The 25,153-nt window shown below is 44.4% G+C and overlaps 1 protein-coding gene and 4 non-coding genes across 5 annotated transcripts; all 5 read right to left on the reverse strand.

Annotated features, from left to right (window-relative positions):
* Positions 1 to 445: 445 nt before the first annotated feature.
* Positions 446 to 23,375, reverse strand: NOP58 (NOP58 ribonucleoprotein). The gene is made up of 15 exons (XM_030454526.1): positions 23,182 to 23,375; positions 20,106 to 20,182; positions 18,368 to 18,420; positions 16,841 to 16,965; positions 15,853 to 15,989; positions 14,801 to 14,865; positions 13,622 to 13,756; positions 12,617 to 12,762; positions 11,551 to 11,677; positions 10,744 to 10,907; positions 9,927 to 10,061; positions 8,602 to 8,663; positions 6,035 to 6,168; positions 1,418 to 1,536; positions 446 to 780 (listed from the first exon to the last, which is right to left on the reverse strand). Exons 1-15 carry the CDS (start codon positions 23,224 to 23,226, stop codon positions 724 to 726), a joined length of 1,581 nt encoding a protein of 526 aa, XP_030310386.1. The 5' UTR covers positions 23,227 to 23,375; the 3' UTR covers positions 446 to 723.
* Positions 11,319 to 11,396, reverse strand: LOC115598611. The gene has a single exon (XR_003987775.1). It is a non-coding gene; the product is annotated as a small nucleolar RNA SNORD11 (small nucleolar RNA).
* Positions 12,444 to 12,527, reverse strand: LOC115598612. The gene has a single exon (XR_003987776.1). It is a non-coding gene; the product is annotated as a small nucleolar RNA SNORD11B (small nucleolar RNA).
* On the reverse strand, positions 14,332 to 14,419 carry LOC115598615. Its single transcript, XR_003987779.1, has one exon. It is a non-coding gene; the product is annotated as a small nucleolar RNA SNORD70 (small nucleolar RNA).
* On the reverse strand, positions 18,062 to 18,149 carry LOC115598614. Its single transcript, XR_003987778.1, has one exon. It is a non-coding gene; the product is annotated as a small nucleolar RNA SNORD70 (small nucleolar RNA).
* Positions 23,376 to 25,153: the final 1,778 nt, after the last annotated feature.

Below are 25,153 nucleotides of genomic sequence, written 5' to 3' on the forward strand. Positions count from 1 at the left end.
CATTACCTGACAGCTGAAGAAGTCATTTTGCCCTGGGCTTTTTATTTGTTTATATCAAGTGAAGAAAGTTGCCACGATTACCACAGCAGCAATGCTGAAGCTAAATTATTTCAGTTCAAAACATGCATCTGATTCTTGTCAGAGAAACAAAACCAAACTGTTTTAAAGATGATTAAAAAAAGGCTTTCTCAGGAGAACTACAGTGCAGACTCAATAACCCAGCTTAGCTGTTCAAGACATTTCTGGTATTATGCAGAGATATTAAAATCAGCTTTACAGACAATTTAAAAATATTACAACTGTTGAATTCTTTAGAGAATAAACTGCAACACACCACTTACACATTTAGAATTGTTTTGCTAATAATTCATTTAAAACAATCTCAAAAGTAGTCCTATTAAAAATTATAAAACCAGCAAACAAGGTAAAAATGAGAGGCATAAAATCTCCATAAAAATGTTTTTATTCTTTATCAGTGGAGACTGCATATGAAAAGAGGATCTATTGTGAGCTTTTCAACAAAGGAAACTGCAAAAACCCCAGCAATCCTCCTAAGCAGCAGAGACACTGGGGTATCCTGTTCCAGGGCAGAAGACAGGCTATCAAACCTATCTCCTTGCCCTCTTGCAACACAGGGAAGTTACAGTATTCAGCAAGAAGCCAAAGAAATTATGTCAAGAAATGCTACTGAGACAGCTGTCCTTTGTTCCCCTCTGCTCCTTATCAGTCTCCACCTTCATCTTTAATTTTCTTCTTTTTCTTCTTCTTTTTCTCTGTGTTCTGCAAACAAAACAATGTTGCTATGAACAAAGCATAAGGAGAGGCAAAGCAACACGTGTAGCTAGGCAACCCAGCTCACACTCCAAAGCATCACAGCAGCTGCCACACTCAGCAGAGCACAACCCAAGAGATGTTCCCCTCTTCTGCATGGAGGGAAGTTGTGCTGTCTGCCACACAGGGGACAAAAATCAAACTCCATGTTAAGCACAGGATTTCAAAACCCAGCACCTCCTTTGGTTTGGTCCCACTGTTGCTACAAGTCATCGAATGATGCTTCACCAGCTCAGGAGGTAAAGTCTGCTCCTGACAAGTCCTAAACACGTCTGTGATCTGCACCAAGGGACACCCTCCCCACACACACAAAAAAAATATGTAAAAAGAGAGAAGACAAAAGCTGGGGGTCTGAAAAGAAGGGGAATCACTCCTGCTACAGGCACAAATTTGCCAAACCTGATTTTTAAATGCAAACTTTCTTGGGCATTGTAGTGGTGGTATAATGAAATAAAGTTACTAGAGCTACTAGAGTGCCCTTACACACCATGGGTTATGCAGATAAGAACACTTTTTTCCCCCTCAGTCAGTAACTTTTGGAGAATTCATTCCCATAAGGGATCAGGTAACTGAGATTCAGCCTCACCTCAACCGTGGGGCTGGCGGGGAGTTCCTCACTCAGTAGCTCTTCTTCAGTTTGCTTTTCCTTATCCTTTTTCTTTTTCTTCTTTTTGACAGGCTCATCATCTTCTACAGCTGTCTCTTCTGGATCACAGAAGGAAGAAAAATGAAAGGCTGTCAATTTTATTAGGAGTGGAAAAGGCAAAAAGGAAAGGCTTTCTATGAGATACAACAGATGCACTGATGACAGTAAGGATGCAAAATACTGAAAACCACACTGCCCTTTCTTTTTATCTCTCTACACCTATTTCCTCTCCACTGTTTCCCTACCTGCATGGCCTGCTCCCTGCTATAATCAAAATATGGAACTAAGGCACAAGTGACAATGATCAGACAGCACTATTCACATCTCTTGGTACAAGCACTACTACTGTATGCTGCTCCCAAAGCTTAGAACAAGCTGTGTGTTTTCACCAAAACCAAAACAGACAACCCACAAATATTTTCACCAGCATCACAAGTGAAAGGACTCTAAAATCCACGTGAGAAATGCACTCAGCCACCAGCAGTAACTGCTTGACAACCATTTCCCTGCCTGGAAGTTGGAAATCTGCTAAGCAGGACAATTTTTTTACTGTTTAGACCAGCAGACACAAAGATCTCTTAATGCTGAGCTGACACAAAGCATTTAATGCAAAACCAGAAACTCTTTCCTGTCCCGGAAGACAGGAATTGAATTATTTATATAAGCTGAGAGGAATGTTAACCCAAGGAAAGATTTAAGTGTGCTCTCTTACATTTATTTTTCATCTGGCCAAGCTAATCACAGTGGTAAAGGCACTGTGAATTACCACACATTTTCTAGATTACAGACCACAGCCTTAGGAATCTTCAGGTATGGAAATCAAGCAAAAATCATTACCAAGCTGACAGCCTCTCCAGTAGCCAGGCTGTCACTGGAGCACACTCAAGTTAAATGCTTTGTATGACTGAGGCAGTGCTGGGTACTGAGTCTCTCAGTGCATGGTGCTCGTGATTAAGTTCATGATGCAGCAGCCCCTGTTCTGCAGTAGCTACAAACCTGAGATGCTAACAGAGGTGGTGTTTGCAGTCTGTACAGCTGCTTCTGTAGGTGTGACTCAGTAAGTAATTTTCTCACTGTACTCCCCCCAAAAAACAAATCAGTTTAATTTCAAAGCACACTCACCCCTTACAAAAAGAACAGAAACAAAAGCAGTGCAATTATTAAAAAACTCCAAACACACAACCTCCTAACATCTTGACTGTGTGTTGTCACAAGTTCAGTTCCTCAAGGCAGCAGAAGGATTGGATGAGTCTAAAATACACTTCAATCTCTGCCTCTAACATAAGCTTCAGACAAAAAAATTGGCTTCAGGGTAAAAATTTTCTAAACATGTCTACAGGAGAATACAGCCAACTAACACATGCCATGTTCTGACATCAAAAAATGCCAGAAGCAAAACTGCAAAGGATTCCAGATAAAGGAATTGGTAAATATAACTGTAAGTGGATTCTGCCATACATATTCTGCCATACACAGTGAACAGCATGCAAGCATGAGGCATTCAGAATGTGTCAGAGTAAGTATCCTCACTTGCCTATTTAAGACACAGGGAAATAAAAAGCAGCTGAAAAATAAGCACAAACTACATAAAAGCCACAAAGTACAACAGAAGCATATGTCTCATATTTTGCTGTCACACCTTTTCACTCAGCTGGGTTGCTAAGTTATGAATTTTCAAGCAAAATGTTGGGTAGTAACCTTGGAAAAATCTCTTCTTGTTACCCCATTACATGTCCAAGTCTGATAGAGCAGGCTGTCACAATTTACAAGGCAGATGATGCTCCCCCTGCACTCAAAGGCATTGTCACTTTTCCCAGCTGGCAGCAGGCTCCTTCCTGAAGATTTTGGTTGCTGCTTTCTAGCAAGGCTCATCACAGGACTTCAGGCTTTTGTACCAAGGCAGAATAAGGATAAAGGCTCCAGGGGTCCTGGTCTTTTCCCTCTGGGTGCAGCAATCCTGAGTCACTCAGGCCCAGTGGGGTTTCCTTGTGACACAGCAGCTGACAAGAAAGCCAGCAGCTCTCCCCCCAGGCACAGAAAGCAGCACCAGGAAAGCCCTGTGATGGATGGAGCTGTGAGTGCCAGAGATACCTGCAGTAGATCACTCACCCATTTCCACTGGCTAGCCCTGCTGGTGGGATGCCTTCTACTTAGCTATGTTCAAATTCAAAGACCACAGTCACAAAGATACCTGTGCTGCTTCCCTTCCCTCACCATTAAAACAAGTTTTAACAGACAGCTCCTTATGTGGACTACAACTTGTTCCAGGCTCTATCCTTCTGGGGTTTTTTAAGTGTAAAAGATGAAAGTGGTTTAAAGACCCACACCTCCCCTGCCCGTTCCTATCCAGAGTATGGACACATCTGCACCCCAAACAGGAAGAAAGCAAATGCCACACATTATTACAGCAACATTTGCCTTTTGGACTGGCACAATTCAATTATTGTCCTCATTTACAATCAGTATTAAAGCAATAGTACTGAAAATCACTTTTTCAGCAACTGCCCAGCTTATTCCTATCCCTTACCTTCCTCTTGTAATACCAACTACATCAAAACTGATCTGGCTGAGGAATTTTTTTTTTCCCCACACTGCTCTCCCACTACCCTCATTTACCATGCAGCTGCACAAGCAGCAGGGGAAGGAGGGAGCAGAGATTTCTCTCTTTGTGTAATCTCTGACCAAGGAAAAAGCTTAACAGAGCACTGCATCAAAAAGAACAGAGCCAAGAACAGCAGAAATTAAAGGTTCATGCATATTCAAGTGGATATGCAACATAAATCTTAATGCTGGGACCCCCTCTGCATTCTGCTGTGTATTATAGAACTTCCTGAACCACTCCAACTTCCCAGACCACCATCACCCCCTCTCTGGCACACACTGTGGAGTTACATCAGCTGTACTGGACAAGAGCAAGGTTGTGGTCTGTCCAGCCTGTGCCAGGGAAATTCAGGTAATCTGCTGGGTGATCAAGCACAGGAATTTGCAAACACAAGCAGTGCTTTTTTAAAGGGAGGACAGGGTGAAAGGATCTGTTCTGCAGACTGGTGATATGATATAAATAATCTCTCTGGAAAACACTTTTTCCATAGTCTGAAGCAACTGACACAGTTCTACTGCCCAAGAATCCAAGCCCAACAACCCAGCTGACATGAAGAACTAGGAAAAAGCAGGAGCCATGAACCACACACCTGAAGGGTGCCCTGTCTTTTCAGGATGAAAAGCAACACATCTGAATCCTGTACTTGAGGGGTTTGGAAGATTAAAAAAAAACAAAACAAAACAAAACCAAAAAAAACCCCAGCAAAGATTTCTGTGGTCCAAAAGTATTCTGACCACCACCTACTGCTCAAATTATTCTTGGCAGCTCAAGAACACCTGCTAAGCTCCACCCAGCCCCTAAACCAGAAGGTATCAATGCTCAATAAGAAAAGGAAACAAACCCAAGTAGGTGTGCATATAAAAGCACAGACCATTGAATAATGTATCTGTGCACAGAAAACACCCTTCTCATATGCAGGCTAGAAATGAATGTAATCCTTCACCTCTGAGGAGCTGACACCGGTGAGATGTCAGCACTTGCTTTGATAACACAAGGGAAGACCAAGGGAACAATTCATAGAGTACAGTCAGAGCAGATAGTTCAGGAGATTATCAACAGCAGTAGCTGTGAGAACACCCACATTATCCAAAAAGAAACAAGCAAAGTTCATGCCTCCAAAGCACTCATGTGTCCTTGTCTCATGATAAGCACGAGAACAAGCTGGGGCACTGATCTCTGCTTTATAGAACACAGGATTCTCCCTCCACTGTAACTTTAATTCTCAGCTACATTTAGGTTCCTACAAGTTGCTCCATCCATGTACAGAGACACCATGAATGAACCAGAGCCTGGAAAGATCACACCCCAGTGTCAGCTGAACACAAAGAGGTACAAAACCAGCATAACTGTGCTCTGATACTCCAGAAAGGGAAGGTTTTGACAGCCCTCACCTGCTGCAGGCACCAGCAGCTGACAAAACTTCAGAGTGGCTGACCCCCAGATCTGGCTCAATCTCACTTGAAGTGATCTTAAGTCCTCTTTTTCCCCTCCCAAGTTACACACTGGGTACTCCACCACCACAGCAAGGAACAGTCCAGACATTCAGAGGTGCTGAAGTGCACACAGTAGAGAAAAGTTTCTTAAAGTGAACTGTAATACAGAACTAGATTATTCTGAATTGTAGTTCAAAAATCTTTCTTTGCACAGTAACTTAGAGGAGAGTGCAACTGTGGTCATAGGAGAGTTTTAGCTCTCCAGAGAATAACAGTTATTCCTGTGTTATGTATATTCAGACTGACATTTCCAAGTGTCCCTTTACCTCAAATTCTGATATTCCATGTGTGGAAGTTGAAGCACTCTAGAAAACATTTCCATGCAGAATAAAACAGCACCCTTTAGAGGATTAGTACTATTTAAAAATACATTGTCATGCTCAAGGAGAATAACCAGGTGCTGTTGAGCCCCACTGCTCAGTGCACACAGCAAGGTGTCAGCAGCACAGATGCAGCACTGACCTTTGGTCTCTGCTTTGAACTTCTTTGCTTTCACAGACACCTCTGTCTCTTCATCTTCCACTTCCTGAATTTTGCGTTTCTTTGACACAGCAGGAAGTGTGGAGTCACCAGATGGGTCAAACACTTTCACTTCACTGCAATGAAGGAAGAAGTCAGTTTAGGTAACAAAAAGAAGAGCTAGCCCCTGGGTAAGATCCTGCAGTTGAACATCAAATCTCCAACACACCCTCCTGAGATTATGCACAAATCAATCCTGCTCAGCTAACGAAGCTCCTACAGGTAGTAAGGCCAACCTCCAGCACAGGAATGGTTCACCAGGAATCATGGCCACAGGAGATACTCCAAGAGGTGCAACTGTCTAATCTGAAGATACCAGTTAAGAATTTGGTTCTGGTTTATATCTGCTCAAGGCTCCACAGAGCACTTAAATTACCCATCAGATGGATGTCTCTTGCTAAAAGCCTTCCCAGTATGGCTGTATGGTCGTAAGCACAATTTGCTACCTCCACCTAATGAGTACCCTTAAATGAGTACCCTTATATTTATGTGTATATATGTAATACATGTACAGAATCAGCAGTATCTTTTGCTTTCCTGCATTGCCTCTCTATCATGATGCTCACAGGGCACAACTCACAAGGCCTCTCCATATCACCTGAATCTCCAGCTTTATGGGACATTCAAATACCTAATCTCTATCTGACACTGCCTCTTCTGCAATCCTGCATATTCCTCTGCTCAGCCCTAAGCTCCTCTACAGGCTGCAGAGGACCAGCTGTGCAGAAATCCAGTCATCTTTAGCCAGAACTTTTCAGGGGCATTTCACTCATCTAATAGTAACAAAGAATTTTTTTTCTTATTCTGAACAGAATTCCTACTGAAGGAGAAAGAAGTTTTAAACCAGCAAGCCTCAACTATTCCCCCACAAGCCACATACAGAGCATCCAAACTTTTTTGAAGTAGAAATCTGCAGTAGCTGCCTAGCATGGATTAAAAAGCAGCTGAGGCTGGTGAGTAGACTGGAATGTGTGTGGTACTGCTACCAGACAGTGCCATCAACTCATCCTCTGAGCATCAGAAATTATTCTTATGGGTATTAACACTGCATATTGCTCTTCAGATATTGATTACACAGCCTTTTTCAAAAACCCACAAAAAAAAAAAATCCCAAACAAATATGTCAGGCAGGTAATGCACTCTTTCACACCTTTTTTGGAAAGCACACTGAAATGCTGCACTTGAACCTCATCTCTAGAAACTGCCTCACAATTAACTTCTGAGACATTACACTTTGATGCAGCTAATTCATACAGGATCCATAGTTCCATAAAGAACCAAGAGATTCTTGCCAGCCCCAAAACACTTTTTTAGAACCATCTCCATAAAGCAGTACTGCCACTTTTGTACTACAAGGACAATTTGACAGGAACCAAGTAACTTTCCCTTTTAGGCAGCCAGAGTAAGCCAAACAGCCTGAGACTATCTTCAGTCTCTCCCCCAGGCCCAGACACATTTGCAAAGCAAATCTTAACATCTCCTGGCAGGAATTCATAACTCCTCATTTCCAGAGGTCAGAAACCAGCATGGATCTTGGTCTCCTCAACACCCTCACCCTAAACTGCTGCCTCCTGACACGCCCTGATGCTTTACTTACCAACACTGTCTTTTCAAAAGCTGCTCCAGAAATCACAGCTACACTCCCAACTGCCTGGCATATGGAAACCAACATTACAGCCAGGCATGAGAAACATGTCTGGGGACTGCAGATGGATGCAACAGTGCTATTTTTCCCCTCACAGAACTAGCACCCAGCCCTGCTTTTGCTGAGCATTTGCTCTCTCTACAGAGGCTCAGCAAAATAAGCAGGCCAGGCTAAACAAGCAGCCTGCAATCAAATTAAGGTAAAAACCCAGATGTCACAGCTCAGACTAATAATAACCTGTTCAAATCCTTAGATGTTCAGCTGTCCCAGTTGCCATTTACAGTGTCACTCTAACAGTGTCCAGAGCACAGACCTTATCTATCCTTGGTACAAATATTACTTATTAGGTACAAGACCTATGCAAGAGGATGAGCTCTGCTCAAAACAAATGCTGTGGGGGTTTTTTTTGCCTTTTTGGGTTTTGGTTTTTTTCCATAAGAATAAGACTACTAAGCAGGTCCATAGGACAGCTTCTATGTCAAAGAAATTCATTCAGACTCTGACTTTCTCAAATGTAATTTATTCAGGATGGCATTAAACTAAGCTTCTACATACTAACTCCCAGAACTCTTCATCTTTTGGGGCTGATGTTAATAGCACATAAACACAATTGTTATCTGATGATGTCAGTAATTTACTATTAGAAAATCAGGGCTGTTTATCAAAGTTCCCTGGCTTTATCACAACTGTAAAATGTGGGAAAATGGAAATGGCCATTAGCAATGGGAGTTGTAATCAGCATTTAAGAACTGAAAGTGTTTTCTGTAACTTAAGTCAACTCAGCCCACAAACCAAGAAGATTCACATAAATAAAAACATGAAGAGCTATTTATACCCAGCCAAGCTAAAAGGCAAAACTATTTACCTCTTGTTTTGATACTTGTCTGCTCGGGCCAAGGCTTTTCCAGTGCCACTTATTCTTCTTAACTACAAGAAAAATTTAAAAGAGAAAAAAGTTACTCATAATGAAAACAATTCACAAGATAAGTTTTACAGCTCTTGAAAAGAATTAAAAATTGAAAGGCAGACATCTATAATTGGTGAGGCTCTTATGTACTTGTATGAGTCTCACAGTACAGTATGAGTAGAACAGCAACAGGGAGGAAAATGGGGTGAGAAAGGCCTGTCTTCCTAATACCACTTTTCAAGAGCCCAATTTAATTAAAGGGCATCTAGTACTGGATCAGACCTTCCACAGCCACATGACATACAGCACCATTCTTCTAAATTCCCAAGACCTGCTCAAATTTGTGCACACTTTCTTTTTTTGAAAGGATAAGTGCATGTCAGGGCAGGTATCACCCTATGCCTGGCATAAAGCCACATAAAACCACAATACAGGCCCCAAACTGGATTTGAATTAAATTTGTACTCGTCAGTGGATCAGTTTGTTTTGGTATTAACATGCCTCCTTGCCTTTGTTGTGATGGGAAGTATCACCTCTCATGAAATGCTCAAGGAGGAGCAGGCAGGTTTTTCTGGATTTTTCTTGTTTGTTCTAGCAATGCCAGTACTACAGCATTAGTATCAGATCTTCTAGCTTGAAAGGCTGAACCCAGCCATCATTTACAAGACCACATGCAGCAGGCATGCCACCTGAAAGAGGAAAGTGAATCCTATCTTCTCCCAGCATGCTGTACCAATAGCAACAGATGGAACAGCAGGTACAGAGAGGCAGGATATGCATTAGGTGATGGCAGAACAATGCAGCCATTTGCAGAATAACATCTGCTTTAGTTACAGAGAAAGCTCCTTATGACCAAGCATCACCATTATTCAGATCCTGGGGAACCACGGTGGAAAACCTGGGGCAGGGAGCAGGGTGGGGAAAGAAAGTCTTTCTGCACTTTCTTCTAAGGTGGAGAGAAAGAGGCTATGAAATAATAAGCACATCCCTGCAATTAGCACAGATGTAGTGGAATGTGAATGTATGATCTTATCTTGTTCAGAATGAAGATTTTTTTTCAGCACAATGTAATCAAAGACAGGCATGTAAACAAGAAACATTGACACCAAAAAAATGGATGCAGACAGCTTACCCACTGCTCCAGCCAGGCCTGGGAGAAGCTACAGAGTAAGGGTGGCACCAGGAACGCAGCTATGTGGAGGCAGAAAGCTCAGAAGCTGTGCATCAGAGAGCCACACCACAAATAAAACACACTGGCTTCCTGCAGCCTCTGCTAGACTTACCCCTCTCTCCTCCAAGTGCCTCATTCTTGTCTCTACTTTCAGCCTGTTCTCAGCTCCCATCTCAGCACTGGTGTCTTCTCCCAGGGCATCGTAACGAATGGTCAGGGCAGTCTTAGCTGCCAGCATTCGGGAGATCTGCAGGAGACAAAAAGAGTATCAGATGCTGAGACTTTACCTTAAGGCAGCCATTCACTCTGATCTGGAAACCATACCCACAAAAGAACAAGGTAACCCTTTACCAGCAGTATATAGTCCTAAAAAATTAGTACATCATTCTTTCAACACTGAAATGCTGTTATTTGAACACCTTATTTTCTAGATAAATAGAGGGAAACATCTAAGACAGCAACGTAGTTTTGCACAATTCTCTCCACCCCAACTTTTTAGGTTGAGGTGTAACTTCTGGCTGGGTGGCTTCCACCACAAGTCGAACACATAGTCACCACCTGCATTATCAAAGCCCACAGTCTTTAAAGCAAGTCACTGAAGTTACCAGCTTTAGCACATCCAGAGTCTGATTTTCACATAAAACTGAAGCCTGTAGCAGCTTAGTTTACTACCGTGTCGAAGAAAACAACACAGCCCTTGAGAAAGCCAGCATTACATCATAACTCAGCAGGAATGCACCTGTGATTACCTGGATGTGTCAAAGGACAATCCCATTCACTTTTTCAAACAGGAATGACATCCAAAGATTTATGTTTCACATAACCATGGAGCAGGATGGGAAGAGTCTCACTGGGAAGCCCAAGCCATCCCAATGACAGACACTCATGCTCTGGAAAAAGCAAGGCTGGTAAACAATTCTACAACTCACCTTTCCTTTGTTCTTGGTATTGGTTTGGCCCACTAGGGAAGCATGATAGATAAGGCCAAATTTAGGAGTGTCCCTTTTAGTCTTCAGTGCTCTGAAGAGTGCCTTCTCAGCACCCAGTAACTGAACTGTTGAAGCTGGATGTTTTGCCAGGTTCAAAAGGGAACCTAGAAGGAGGTGACATAGCAAGAGTAATTTGTCAGGGGTGCATCTAGAGAAGCAGGAAGCTAGATTTCTACACTACTAAAAACCAAGAAACTCCAGAGCCCTCTCTTTCCATGAGAGCTGTTTCATGTCATTTCCTGAAGGACAGGTAAGCCATTTCAGTCTTTCGTGCTTCATCTATCTTGGTTTCATTTCAGCAACAGGGAAGAAGCCTGACTCAATAAAACATTCCACCAGAGTAATGCCTACTCCTGCCAAAGTCTGGCAGCAAGAATCTGCCACCACAGAACTGCAGCACAGATAACTGAAATAAGGCTGCAGGCTTCAGCCAGCCTGACTTTAAAAGCCTAATGCCACTTTGTCAGCATTTTACCTCAGAAGTGACTGGGCTATCAGCAGGAGGCTCAGTAAATGTCTCAGAAGAGGTAGTGACTTAAGTTGCCCTCATATTCCAAAAAGAATTCAGGCCAACTAAGAACATCATCACAGACTGCTACCAAGCTCGTGCTGCTATTCTCAGATTCCTCAAGAGCCACCTTCCTCCCCTTTATGAAGTGATGTTCCTCAGGACCTTGCATAATGCTTTCAGCTCACCAGCTCCTCACAGAAAACCTCTCATGAGGTTTGTTTATCAGTGTAACCAACCTGCATGAGCAATGAGCCTTGCTCCAACCAGTTCCCCCACCATGATGGTGAGATTGGGAGCAATGGCCATCATTCTGTTCTTCAGGTAGTCGTATAGCTGGCTCCGATACTCAGATATCTCAATCACCTGCCATGGACAGAGTTTGGTTACAGGCATCAGTATTGATCAGCTGACCAACACATATTCAGAGGTAAATATACTGAAACAAGGAAGTGCTGAGAATTCTAATAATTACAAAAGGCAAAATGCACAGGCAATCGTGAGCCAGAGTTATAAAAAGCTTCTGAAGGGACCTATTCCCAGAGCAGAGCTCCTTCCACAAAATGCATTTGATCTGTACTGCTCATTCCCTTATGCAACTTATTTTCTCAGCACAGCCCTGGATACAGGAGCTGACAACATGCCAAAGGCAGTGAAGCAGAACAAAAATACTTAGTAAGGACATTTTCTTTAGGACAAAACCCTGGAACACTCAGTTTTCAGATAAATCTTTGCCACCATTCTCTTGAAAGGGGATAAATGCTCTTTACTTTTTCTATACAAAATACACACAATTAGAATGTACATTAAAAAGCAGCCTTGTCTAGACCAGGAACTAACTACTCCTAATCCTGCCACTCCCTGGTACAGACACAAAGGCATCCAACTGGCACCACTCAAGTCAGAGGGAGTTCACATGCAATCTAGATGAAAGCAGGACAGTGCTTCTCTTCTGGGGCTTTAGTGCTTCACTTTTACTCCAGGGTTTATCACCTAGCTTCCATGGTGACAGGTTAAAGAGAGGATATATAGTACCATCACCTCAAGGGTTAAAAGCACAATGATGCCAAAATTCCAACCCAAAGTAGGACTGCCATTTTTGTTAAGACTTGGTAGGGACATTAAGAGTCTGAGATGGCTCAGATGAGGTAGTGACTGAGCACCCTCATGTCTGTACATCAGGAATGCAACAATACAGGAGTCATCACTGCCATCACAGGTGTGTGGGAAAACCCCTCCTTGGTAGAAGAGGCTCTGGTATGGCTAAAGTAGAGTTCCTGTTGCTTTTCTTCCCTGTGCACATACCTGATCACAGAGATGAATTATGTTGTTTATATCTTCTTCTGATACTTCTGTCCCCATGGAAATCTCAGCAGCAGCCTTCACCTCCTCTTCAATCTCCTCGGACAAGATGTCAGAAACATCAGAGGAGGCAAAATTGCTTCTGTCTCCTGTGGGGGACAGATGAAGGCATGTTTGTGCTGGGGGCGAGATGAACCAGTAAAAAAAGCACAGAAACAGACAAAGATAAAAGGCCAAAATAACAACAGTGAGTCAAATCTGCCATCCTTTTCCATTCTCCCAAAGTGTTCTGACTTTTATGTTTATACATGCTGAGAATGGTTGGAATATTAAATTTGAAACTAGAACAAAAGCCCTTTTTCTGTAACACTGCATACTTCACTTTTGCAGTAGATGCTTACAGGAAAATTTTCAGTTGTATGATTACAAAGGAAGAACTCCAGGAAGCAAGCAGTCATTTTCCACTAACAAAACCTATGTAATTCTTCCTGTATTTGGGAAAAAAAACCTCCCTCAAAACCAGTTCTCTCTCTGGACTGCAAACTTCATAGTTCAAATAAAAAAATACAAAATCATCAGTACAAAGCACATGCCTAAGAGGTGAGGCAAGTATGCAAAATGTTACAGTGGTCCTTTTTTCTGCTTGTGTGAATAATTGTAGCAGTTCTAGTTTCTGAGAACATCAAAACCAAGAAGCAATTCTCCTTACGTCATCTTTTGGCAACAGATTTTCAAACCAGTCTGATGACTAATTGTGATTCTAAGATATGCTGGTGTCCATGAAGAACTGACTGGTTATATGGTATCAGCTTTCTCAAGCTTCAAGATGGCAAACTACATCAACACACAGATGCAAGCACACACCACTGACCCTATTCACAGTGTAAACGTGTGGCAGCCAACGGGGTGAGTGAGTGAGTGGCTGCCTTCACAGCAGTGCTGTGTGCTGTGGCAGCACTGCACACCAACACACAACACTCCCCAGACTCACACCTCTTTTGTACTCACCAACTTTCCGCACACATTTACAATATGTGAGGTTATCTGTGATGATTTTGCCCAGCTCAGGGAAGTGCCAACCATACCATTCCCTACAGCGCATGATGTAATTGTTCAGCTCTTTGTCCAAGTCATCGAGAAGTGCTAAAAGAAAGAAGAATGGACTTTTCTTTTTTTCCTAAAAAGGTAATCTAAAAATAGTAGGTAATCTAAAAACCCTCAACTCAACCAATTCAATGAGTGTAAAGGGATATAAACAAGTATTTTATCCCAGAGACTGGAACAAAACGTAAGGAGCAGTACACTAAAAATCTCCACTTATCAGAAAACTGCACGATCCCAGGCACAATATTATAGAAATATTAGAATTTCCATGAGTGTGACCTGCAACTTTAATTGCTGGGATTGTCTCAGCCTCCATTAACAGCTGTAAAGCTCATTCCCTTGGAAGGGTAGCAGCAGCCAGTTATTTGTCCTCTCAGTCAGCTGAAGTGCTACACACAAGATGGGTGTAAAAACATTTTAAAGGTGAGAAACTGATCTACTAAGCCTTTTAGTTGCCTTTAGAAGACAAATACACCCAACACAAATCCAGCAGGCTCACCATTTACCAGACATGACCAATAACTGGATTTACAGGATGACTGTAACACCCACAGCATATATTGCTACAGAGCCCCAAGGCTACAGCATTTCTCACTAACACAACCCCAACATTCCCATCTGTTGTCTCAGTGGTAGTGACGAAGGAACTGAATTAAATCATTAATTTCAGCTTAACTACATTTCATCATTGACAACAGTCTGGGAATTAATATTCCAAACAGGATTCCTCACCACTGCTTCACAGCAAACATGCCAATTATCATGGGGATGTCCTCAAGGAAAAATGAGGAGAGGGCTTCCCTAGCTGCCTTTACAATTTCAGTCTGTTTTCCACTAAGAAAACATGGAAACTGAATGCATCATTACACACTGCAATGGTTTTACATGCCTAACAAATAGGTCTATTCCTATATTGCCTTCTATGCAAGACACCACCAAAATGGCCAGAAAATCCTGTCCTGTGTGACCATGACTGAAACATGCTAGGAGGAAACTTACAGCAATATTTTTCTGTAATCAATGTAAAGAAGTCAGCTATCATAAGCCAAATCCATCAATAATTTAAGCTCTAAATATACTTACAAATTGCCTGGATAATCATGGTATCCACTTTGTCTGGGCTGAATTTCAACTTGTATCGTGAAAGGCTGAGGAGACAGGAACAGTTTGATCAGCATCCTGACATCACCACAGCTCTGACACCTACACATGCACATACCCTGCAAATGGACTCAAAGGGAAAGGGAAGGCCATCCTTACACGTGCAGCAGACTGAACCAAAGAGCTGGGGCAGGAAATGGGCTGTTTGGGGGTTTTCTTCTATATTGATTCCCCACAACAGCATTTCCAATTCTGCAGTGGCTGGAGGCAACCCACAGAACTGCACCTACCCAGCAGCAAAGGTCAGCAATGCTAATGTGAAGCAACAGAAAACACTTCCTGAAGCAGATTCTCACTGTCTGAGACAGCCCATGATCATCCATCTTTCATGTATCTTCAAAATTTCTCACTAAAAGACACTTGATATCAATGAGGATCTGCATTTTCCAGACTCTTTTTCCATATTAGTGCCCATTTTCTAAGGACACACACATCTATTTTTAAGGAATTAGCTATAGCAAATCTGCTCTCTAAGTTGCCACTGGCTCAGGGACAGGACAAGCTCATGTCAGAAGATGAATGAAATGTTACTCATGAATCAGTGCTTGACCTCATGGTGATCCAACAACTTTGTGTTTAACTACTGTTCCACTACACCTGGGGCAACAAAGTGGGAAAACAATATTTACATTATATCGGGTTATTTATTCTGTCATAAATCAGGAAATCATGGTCTTCACCTTGTCTCAGTGCCAATGAGTTTTAAGTGACCCATTTGATGCCACAGAGACATTTCAAACAAAATCCTCAAGCAGGTGACATGCAATGGAAAGCTATCAACTGCAGCTCTGGGTGAAGATGAAGCCTTCCCTAAAGCGTGGCTGCAAACTGGAAAGCCCTTCCCTTATAAAAGAAGATTCCAGAAACAAATCTGACTTGACTTTCAGAGTATGAGCCCATGTCACACATGCAGAGGTAGCCAGGGACAGAGTGTGGCAGAGCAGGGATGGCATGGAGGTGCTGTGTGGCCTCACCTGTGTGCCAGCCCCAGACACATGGCTGCCATCTCTCGGGAGGGGAGCCCTGTAATCAGCCCTTCGATCTGCGAGCGGATTCCTCTCATCAGCTCTGTAACCATGGGGCTGTGTATGCAACTCAAGTTCAGCTTCTCCTGCAGCATGGACATCAATGACATCAAGTCAGGAACAATGACATTCCTCTCAGGTCCTTCCCCCCTGCAGCCTTTTCTCACAAAACCTGTTTTTCCAGGTGTTTTCCTGGCATTATTTTGCCTTATCTCCCGATACCCACTGTGGATCACACAACAGTTTCAGGCATCCCTGATGCTCAGGCAGTTCCCCACACAGTAACAGTTCCATTTGGGAGATTTATAATTAAATCTCTATTTCCTATGTAGACACTGGAAACACAAGATACAAAATCTTGGAGTTTACTACAAATGGTCTGGCCACAGAAAGTTCAGAGGTAGAGGGTAGGGTGTTCTGGGTCTTTTTCAGAGAACAAAATGGAGCAATTGGTTCAGAGTTCTTGTTAGTATTCACTTTAGCACTAAATCCTCCTCATTTTGACACCAGGAGGTGATGATGAGATGAGCAGAATAAAAAAAAATAAATTTAAAAAATAATAATCAGTGGGCACCTGGTATTTGGTTCTTCCCTCTTTTCTGGATGAAAAGGTTCTTCCCCTTTTCTGGACTAGGGAAATGAATTTTTGAATCTGCTGGGTTTTTAACCAGTACTGAAGACAGAAATCAAGCAAACCTGAACACCTCAGTACACTTTTAATATATCCTTCATTATGTACTCAAGACAACACGCCAGCAAGACAAGACAACAAATTCCCAGCAAGCACCCAGTACAGGTTTGATCACACAGATCCTACAGACTGCAAACACAGCACTTGCAGCATGATCAGTTGTTAATCACTGCATAACTTCTGGGACCTGACTGTAAGATGTCAGTAGCACGAGGCAAAATGAAGAAGAGCAAAATCAGTCATCACCTTTATGACACCTCCAAGTTTGGCATCTGCTACAGCTAACTGCTCATGGGCATCTTTGGCCACTATCTTCTTGAGAATCTTCTTCAAGTTCTTGCTGAGCTTGCCTTCTACGAGAGCTGTGGATGCTGTATAAAGCAGAAAGACCAAAGATGCAGTTTCTCTCTCCTTCTAAAACATGTAAAAATAGCACTCCTAACTAGGTATTTGTGTACTAATGGCCCACAGCAGCTCTAGTCCAAGCTGCAATGCTACTTTGCCATGCAGTGGCTAAAATCAAAACAGGAGAAAATTACATACTGGCTCCTTTGGAAGCCTGAATCCAAAACCCTTCTCCCAGTTGCCTCTCCTTTCTGCATGTGGTTTCAGTTCTATTTCTGTCAAATTTGTTTAAGGATCTCTGCACACAGTATGCCATATGCTTTAGACACATGTTTAACATTTCCAAAGGCATGGTTATATGGGAACATTTTGTGTATCATTTAATTAACCAGCCATTTTCCAGGTCCCTTAGTCAGCAACCACAATATTCTAAACTGAGGAATGGCTCATTTGCATCCACTGATGGTGATAATACACTGCCTAAAGCCCACCAAAGAATGATGCCAAACACACTGTCTGGGCAGCCAGACACAGACCCTTTCAATAGAGCATGTGGACTAAAGCATTTTAAAAGGATGTTCTTCATTCTCAGGTATTAATAGATCTTCAAGAGCTTTACAAACCCACACAATGTATTTTAGGCAGGCACTTTTATACAACTCTCTGAGGGTCAGCTCTGTGCTCCACTGAACTTCTGTGACTGATGCAACATCTTCATTACAGTCAGCAGAGCAGAGGCCACAGAGTTTTCATTTCCAGAACCTTGGTGAAACATAAGGGTAAAATCTAAAAGTTGTGCTGAGTTTCCTCTCAACCAACCATGGAGACAAGTTTCCTCCTCTCAAGGGGACCAAGAGCTTCTAACCCACTTGAAACAGGCAGAGTCTTCCCTTCAAAATGAATGTGCCCTAGGTAGTCTGAGTGATCTCTCCCATTTCACAGCTGAGTAAACCTGAAGCAAAGCAGTACAAGTTTTTGAGAGGTTTACTGTTGTTTTGCTCTGGGTGTTTAAACTCCTGAATTTCTCTTACATGGAACACAGATTTTTTTTTTTTTTCAGGCTGAAGAATCTCACAGGCATTATATGTATCCATCAAACACCTGAACTAAGTGCTCTGATATCTGTCTGTTGTCTCAGTGGTAGTGACGAAATGCTACTCCAATCAGTTACACTCAGCTTCAACAAGAATCCATCATTGACAACAGCCAAAAAACCCACCCTTCTACACAGTGCTCATTAGTGAGCTGCCTGGGAAACAAGCATGGAAGGACAAAAATAGACTGCATTACATTTGTGCTGCACTACAGGCTGGGTGGGTGATCTCATAAATCAGTTGACTTTGAAAGATTTGTAACTTCAAAACTAAGCAAAGAAACAGAACAGGGAGAAAGACTGAACCTGTGCATAACAGGGATTAACTCACTTACCAGCAAGTGCTTCTGTTGTGTCCTGAAATTTTTCAAAGTGTTTCAGCTTCACTCTATAAAAGAAAAATACAAATGTGTAAACAACAAAACCAGATGTAAAACCAGAGCCATTTTACTTTTACTCTGCCCCTGCTATGATGCTTTTCCTCTTCTCTCTAAGACTGTGAGAACCAAGATTAATATCCTCAAAAAGAAGAGCTCTAAACCTGATTAAGTTTGATAAAACTTTTCAGTTGAGTCTCACAACTTCAAATTACAAATTAAAAAAAAAAAAATTAAGAGTATTTTGATCTAGTATTTCTAGGACCAACACAATCAGACAAACCCAGTTCCCCTTTCTGTTCTGTGGTTCATATTTAAAGACAGACATCTTTGAATCTCAGCACTGCACCCTGATTAATGAGGTGTCACTGATGATTGACTGATGATAGCATTTTCCCACTCATCTTCCACAAGGGAACTGAGGAATGCACAGCCTGCACAGCTCAGGTTTAATATACTTTTCAACCAAGTGCATCTTCAAAGACTTTAAAACCTCACTGATTCACTGCCCACAAATCCTGAAGTCCTCCCCTGTAATTAGATGTTTGAATACCAATTCTGAGCTGCACTTAAAACAAACAACAGAAAACGTTTCCATCTTCAAACTGCTGACCAGTGCCAGAAACCCTGAGTGTTTAATCACAGTGTCAGATCCTTAGGCCCAGCTCTGCTCTCCCCCTCACAGAGCCTGTGGTGTTGATATCTAGAGTTACAGTTAAGAAGCTATCTCAATCCAGTAAATTCCTAGTCAGGGACAGGCATTTGACTAACCCAGCTCTGATTAACCACTGCTCTTTGTGAGTCAAGTGTCTGCAAAGGAAGCAAGGTCACAGATAAAGATGAATGCTTGAGTTAAGCACTGGCAAAGCCCCACAGATGCTCCAGGCTTACACTGATGCCTTTTCAGAAAGGCAGGAGAGAGAGGAATTACTTTGATCAGAGATCCATTACAAACCACAGCCTGCCTAGCAAGTGGCCCAGATGATGTTTCCAAGACAATATTAACAATATCACAAGCTGGGATATTCTGGCCTCTTCTCCAAATAGTGTCACAGAGCAGGGTGAACCCAAATCACAGGGCAGAGCTTGCTCAGAGGTGTGGGTTATAACCAGAGCTGGTCAGAGACCTCCCAGGGGAAATACCCCAGGCAGATCTGGAATGAATCCTGCCCATGGCCCAGGTTCAGGGCCAGCTTGGTCAGTGGCCACAGCCACCCCATGCAGCTCCACAGTGGGGACAGCACTCCCTGATGGATGCCATGGGCAACACCACCAGCCCTCAGCTCACAGATTCACACCCTGTTAGGTTCAGATGCATTATGTGATTTCATTTTTTCATGAAGAATTTCCTGAGAGTACAAAACCTTGTCATTTCAGCCAGTTCTAGCACTACAAGCTTGCCTCATGAAAACAGCCAGGCCTCCTTAAAATATTGTCCAATTTTCTGCTTTGGTGACACATGGTAATGACTTAGCAGCTTACATGCACCACAAAGAGAAAAAACAGAGGTTTTTTTCACTTTGATATTCCATATAAAGTTTCCCCAGATATCTAACTTCACATCATCAGGGTTCCCAGCTTTCAGGTTTTGCAGTACAGGAAAATGAAAACCAACACTGCTCTCTGGCCCTCAGATGTCTGTAACTACAGGCAGTCATGTCCCTTCCAAAAGCTATTCCCACATAAAGCTGCTTACATTTTGTTTGCTTTTTCAGGAGTTTCAAATTCTTTCCATAAACTGTCAACTTCTTGGAGCTTTTTCTCATTCAGAACCTGCAGAGGAAAAAAAAAAAACATTCACACAAATACATTTACAGCACTTCTGAACAACTTTCAACCCTGCATTCAGCAGAGGAGGCCTGAAGCAGATGCAGAGGGCATTCCACCACTGGGAGTTAATGCTGAGCAGGCCAACCAGCTCAGGTTTGATGATTTCCAGCTTCATCATTCCCTCCAAAGCTACAGAAGTTGCTCAGTCATGGCTGGGTCCTTCTGAACCTGCACGTGAAAGCAAAACCTTCTCCTTGTTTATCAAAAGTGGACTTGCTCCACCTCCTCTACTGCACTCCAGCACAACCCCAGTGATCCAAACCCAAACTTGCTCCTGCTCTGGGAAAACACCAACATGTCTGGGATACTGAAGAGGAAGGGGTGATCACACAGGTTATTTTTATTAATCTGAGCTGTCCCAAGGAAGAAAAAAGAACTATAAAGACAACTTTCCACTGCAGCTTGGTAATGAGCTGAGATAAAAGAGGCAGCAATGGGTTAATGTCCTCTTGTACAGAGGAAGTCAGGGGATGCTCCTCAGATTTTAAACAGCACTAGATAACAGTTACACCTCTAAAGCCCACTCCACAAATTCATAGAAAAGAACAGTATAATCAATATCCTTACAACATTAAGGCCTGGTCAAAGGGTTTTCTCAAACTCAACTAGCAGTTGAGCTAATCAACACATTAACTCATGTCCCACAGGATCCTGGGGCACAGGAACACCTTGGGGAAGCTTTTCCTTTCCCCACCTGACAGATTCTTTCCTCCGGTTCATCCTTCCTAGCCCAAGGCCTACAAAATTTTCAGCCTCTTAACAGACAGGGATAGACAGAGAAACATAAAGACATGGAAGCTGATAAATCAGGGTTGTTAGCATAGAAAAATTACAAGCCTATGGATATTGTGTGCCCTGCAAGACAGTAATGCATACTGGAAAAAACTCTTCCAAGATGTAGAACTATGCTTTATCTGTCCTGGCTATTTATGGTATCTGCTCCTCCAATGGGACTGAGGCTTACAAAGGAATATCATAGAATCACAGAATTGGCTGGGTTGGAAGGGACCTCAGAGATCATTGAGTCCAACCCCTGAACCACCGTTGCGGTTGCTAGACCATGGCACTCAGTGCCACATCCAGGCTCTTTTGAAATATCTCCAGACACGGAGAATCCACTACTTCCCTGGGCAGCCCATTCCAATGTCTGATCACTCTCTCTGTAAAGAAATTCTTTCTAATATCTAACCTAAACTTCCCCTGGCACAACTTAAGACCCTGCCCTCTTGTCTTGTTGAAAGTCGTCTGGCAAAAGAGACCAACCCCCCCTGGCTCCAACCTCCTTTCAGGGAGTTGTAGAGAGTGATGAGGTCTCCCCTGAGCCTCCTCTTCTTTAGGCTGAACAGCCCCAGCTCTCTCAGCCTCTCCTCATAGGGTCCCTTCACCAGCCTGGTTGCCCTCCTTGGGACCTGCTCCAGGACCTCGATATCCTTCCTGAACTGGGGGGAATATCCATCTCACAGGGGAATCCCTTGTTGTCCTGGTTTGGGCCAGGATAAAGGTGGTTTTCTGTTTCTGTACTTTTGCTTTTAGCTAAGTCCCTTGTAAGTAGTTGCATTTGCTGAAATTAACAGCAAGTTTCTCATGCAGTGTGTGTGCTTTTAGGACTGATAACACTTGATGTTTATAGTTACTGCTAGAGACTGGTATGCAGAGCCAAGGACACAGAGGCCCCACCTGAACCCTCCTTTAGGGAGGAACGGACAAGATAGATGCCAGAATTGACCAAACAGAGGATTCCATCCCATATACGTCACACTCAGTATAAATTTGAGGCATCACGTGGGCCGAGCCAGATCTTTTCCTGTTTCCCTTCCTTCACCCGGCATCCTGGAAGGATCCTGTCTGTTCATCTGCCTGTGGTCCTGATCCATGCCAGCCCATATCTGTGTGTTCCTGCCTCCAGTTCCCGACTGCTGCCGACTCCAGGAGTCCAGCCTGGACTTTCCCAGGGCTGCCCTGCAGCCTCGGTGGTGACGTGAGAGTTATTGGGGGAAAGGAGGGAGGAATGTGGTTTCCATTTTCCTGTATATTTGTATATATTTAGTAATTTTACCTATTTATCACTACTGTTTCATTAAAGTTGTGCAGTTTAGTTTCCAACCCATAAGTCTCTCTCCTTTCTCTATCAAGGAGAGAGAGAGATTAATAGAGAGCATCTGTTATTCGGTTTAATCGCCGGGCCAGTGTTAAACCGTGACACTTGTTGATCACCAAGACACAAAGTCAGGGCGAGCTCAGTCCTGCTGCCAATGGACTAATGCTAAAAGGAGAAGTGGGTAACCCTGACCCTTTCCCAACATTTGGAAGCACAGACTGCGTGCAGACAATTTAAAACCAAACAAACAACCCAACCACCCAACCTCCCTCTAAAACCCCACCAGAGCCCATCGTGGCAATCTCCAGACGCTTTAAAGCGGTAATTCTAACGGGTTCCAGCAGAGAGCTCCCGGCTCTCTCCCTCGGGGAGGTGTCTGGGCTCCGCTCCCGGGTGGCTGCTGCCCTCTGGTTGCTCCTCACGGCAGAGCGAGCAGGGCCCGCAGCTCCCCCTCAGAGCCCTCACCTGCGGGGTGCCAGCCCTCGGGGAGCCGCCGAGAGGCCCTGGCTGGCGGCACCGGAGGGGATTCCAGTGGCCGAGAGCTGGAGGGCAGCACCCAGCGCAGGCACCCCGAGAGCAAACCCCCTGCAGGCTGCGGCTCCACGGGGAATGCCCCGGAGCAGCAGCTCCGGGCGGGTACAAACCTGCATTTCGCTGTGTTCTGCCTTGGAACCGCCCTGCCCGGAGCTGCACATCCAAAGCCCAGCGGGAGAGGAAGCCCTGGGGCAGACAAGGCCGGCATTGCCCTACGGACCAGAGGGGCAGCGCAGCGCCGTGCCAGCCCCCGTGCCCTGTGCCGCCTCCCTCAGGGCCCCGCCCGCCATGACACGGCCCATCCCCTCACCTTGAAGATGGCGTAGCCGGCGGCGGTCTCGAACAGCACCAACATGGTGGCGGTACCGGTACCGGGCCGCGGGGGCACGTGCGCCGGACCAGCGCGGGACCCGCCGAGCACGCGCGGGCGCGCGACGGAAGAGGAAGAGGCGGCGGCGGAGGAAGCGGCGGGAGGGGAAGTGAGGGGAAGAGGAAGGGGAGGGAGTGAGGGAAAGGGAGAGCTTCCCCCCGCGCTCTCGCGAGCCACGTGGCGGGATGGTGCGCACGGCGGGAGGGGGCGGAGTCTGCGGCGGGGGGGCGGGGCGGGGCCTGTGAGGGGCGGGGCCTGTGAGGGGCGGGGTCTGCGGGGCGGCCGTTACCTGAGGAGGTCACGAACCGTACCTCACGGGACGGTACCGGCGTTACTTCAGTTACCTCACGGTACGGTACCGGTGTTACTTCAGTTACCTCACGGTACGGTACCGGTGTTACCTCCGTTACCTCACGGAACGCTACCGGTGTTACCTGACGTTACGGTATTGGTGTTACCTCCGTTACCTCACCGTACGGTACCGGTGTTACCTCCGTTACCTCACGGAACGGTACCGGTGTTACCTGACGTTACGGTACTGGTGTTACCTCACGTTATGGTATTGGTGTTACCTCACGGTACGGTACCGGCGTTACCTCCGTTACCTCACGGTACGGTACCGGTGTTACCTCACGTTATGGTATTGGTGTTACCTCACGTTACCTCACGGTACGGTACCGGTGTTACCTCCGTTACCTCACCGTACGGTACCGGCGTTACCTGACGTTACCTGTGAGGATCAGGCCTGTGTATTAACAGCCGCGTTTCCCTGACAGAGCGGCGCCAGACGGCCGGCATCCCCTGTTCAGGGCTGCAGGGCTTCCTGGCGCTGCTGCGGTGTCCCCGGGATGCAGAGGTTCCGGCCCAAAGCCGTCCATTCCTGACGGCTTCTGCTTTGTGTGCTGAGCCGCTCTCCGGGCCTGCGGGCAGGCGGTGTGTCGGTGTAGGCCGTACGTGGGCCGCTCCCCGCACACCGGGCCTCCCCTGGGAACCGGGTGCTCCTGCCCGCGGGGAGAGTCCAAATGGACCCGGGGCGTGCTCCATACCGGGCATTCCTCCGACTGGCCCTGTGAGTCAGCACGCCTGCCTTCCTTCTGCTGCTGCTGAGAAATACACTGGAAAGTAAATAGCCAGAAACATGGGTATTTGCGCTTTTCTTCTTTTTTTTTTTTTTTTTTTTTTTTTTTTTTTTTTTTTTTTTTTTTTTTTTTTTTTTTCCGAAGGAAAGTGCTTTAACCTATTTTAAGGTCTCACAACTAATAAGGCTGCCAAATAAATTAAGCTCAACTTGAAAGGCACTTTCCAGGTTCCCCCGAGTTTTAAAGTGCTGGTGCTGCTGGCTCCCAGCTGCTGTTGAAAAGAGCAAATTTTAGTGTAAATGTTGCTTGGTTGCCTGATTTAGAGCACTCTGTGCAGCACTAACTGCTCTCAAGCAAAGATATTGGCATGATGACATTATAGATTGTTCTTAAGATCCAGCTTTATAGGAAATTTGTTTTTGACAGCCCAAGGAGGCTTTGTGCTGCAGTTTTGAGGAAAGCACTAACATCTGTTGTCTCTTAAACCAGGTGGGTGTGAAGGAACAGCAGTGACTTCAGGTGATGAAGATAAGCTGCAGATGGAGAAATTACAGAGGATATAAAAGCCCTTAGAACAAAATAAGGTTATTAGGGAAGAAGTCTTAATGGAGGCTGCTGCAGCAGCAGGAGGAAGAAGAGGAGGAGGAGGCAGCAGGATGAGTTTTAGCGTTTGTAGGAAGAAGCTCATGTAGGTACATTTAGATGGAGGGGATGTGGGGCTTTTTTTAGCAGGCTGGGTAAAGGGAAGGGAGGTATTGTCACTGTAGTGTGTTTCAGTGGTGTGCCTGTGGTGTTAGCGTGTGTAAGGACGATAGCTATATTCTGTCTTGTGC

The sequence above is a fragment of the Calypte anna genome, chromosome 7 (assembly GCF_003957555.1).
Source record: "Calypte anna isolate BGI_N300 chromosome 7, bCalAnn1_v1.p, whole genome shotgun sequence".
Taxonomy (NCBI): Eukaryota; Metazoa; Chordata; class Aves; order Apodiformes; family Trochilidae; genus Calypte; species Calypte anna.

What these genes read in the sequence shown, in the direction of transcription:
- NOP58 (XM_030454526.1), bottom strand. Translation starts at nt 23,226, where the DNA reads ATGTTGGTGCTGTTCGAGACCGCCGCCGGCTACGCCATCTTCAAG. An exon ending in TAATTCATCTCTGTGATCAG is followed by an intron (nt 11,678 to 12,616) that starts GTATGTGCACAG and finishes TGTCCATGGCAG; the next exon opens with GTGATTGAGATATCTGAGTA. An exon ending in ATACCAAGAACAAAGGAAAG is followed by an intron (nt 10,062 to 10,743) that starts GTGAGTTGTAGA and finishes TGTCTCCTGCAG; the next exon opens with ATCTCCCGAATGCTGGCAGC.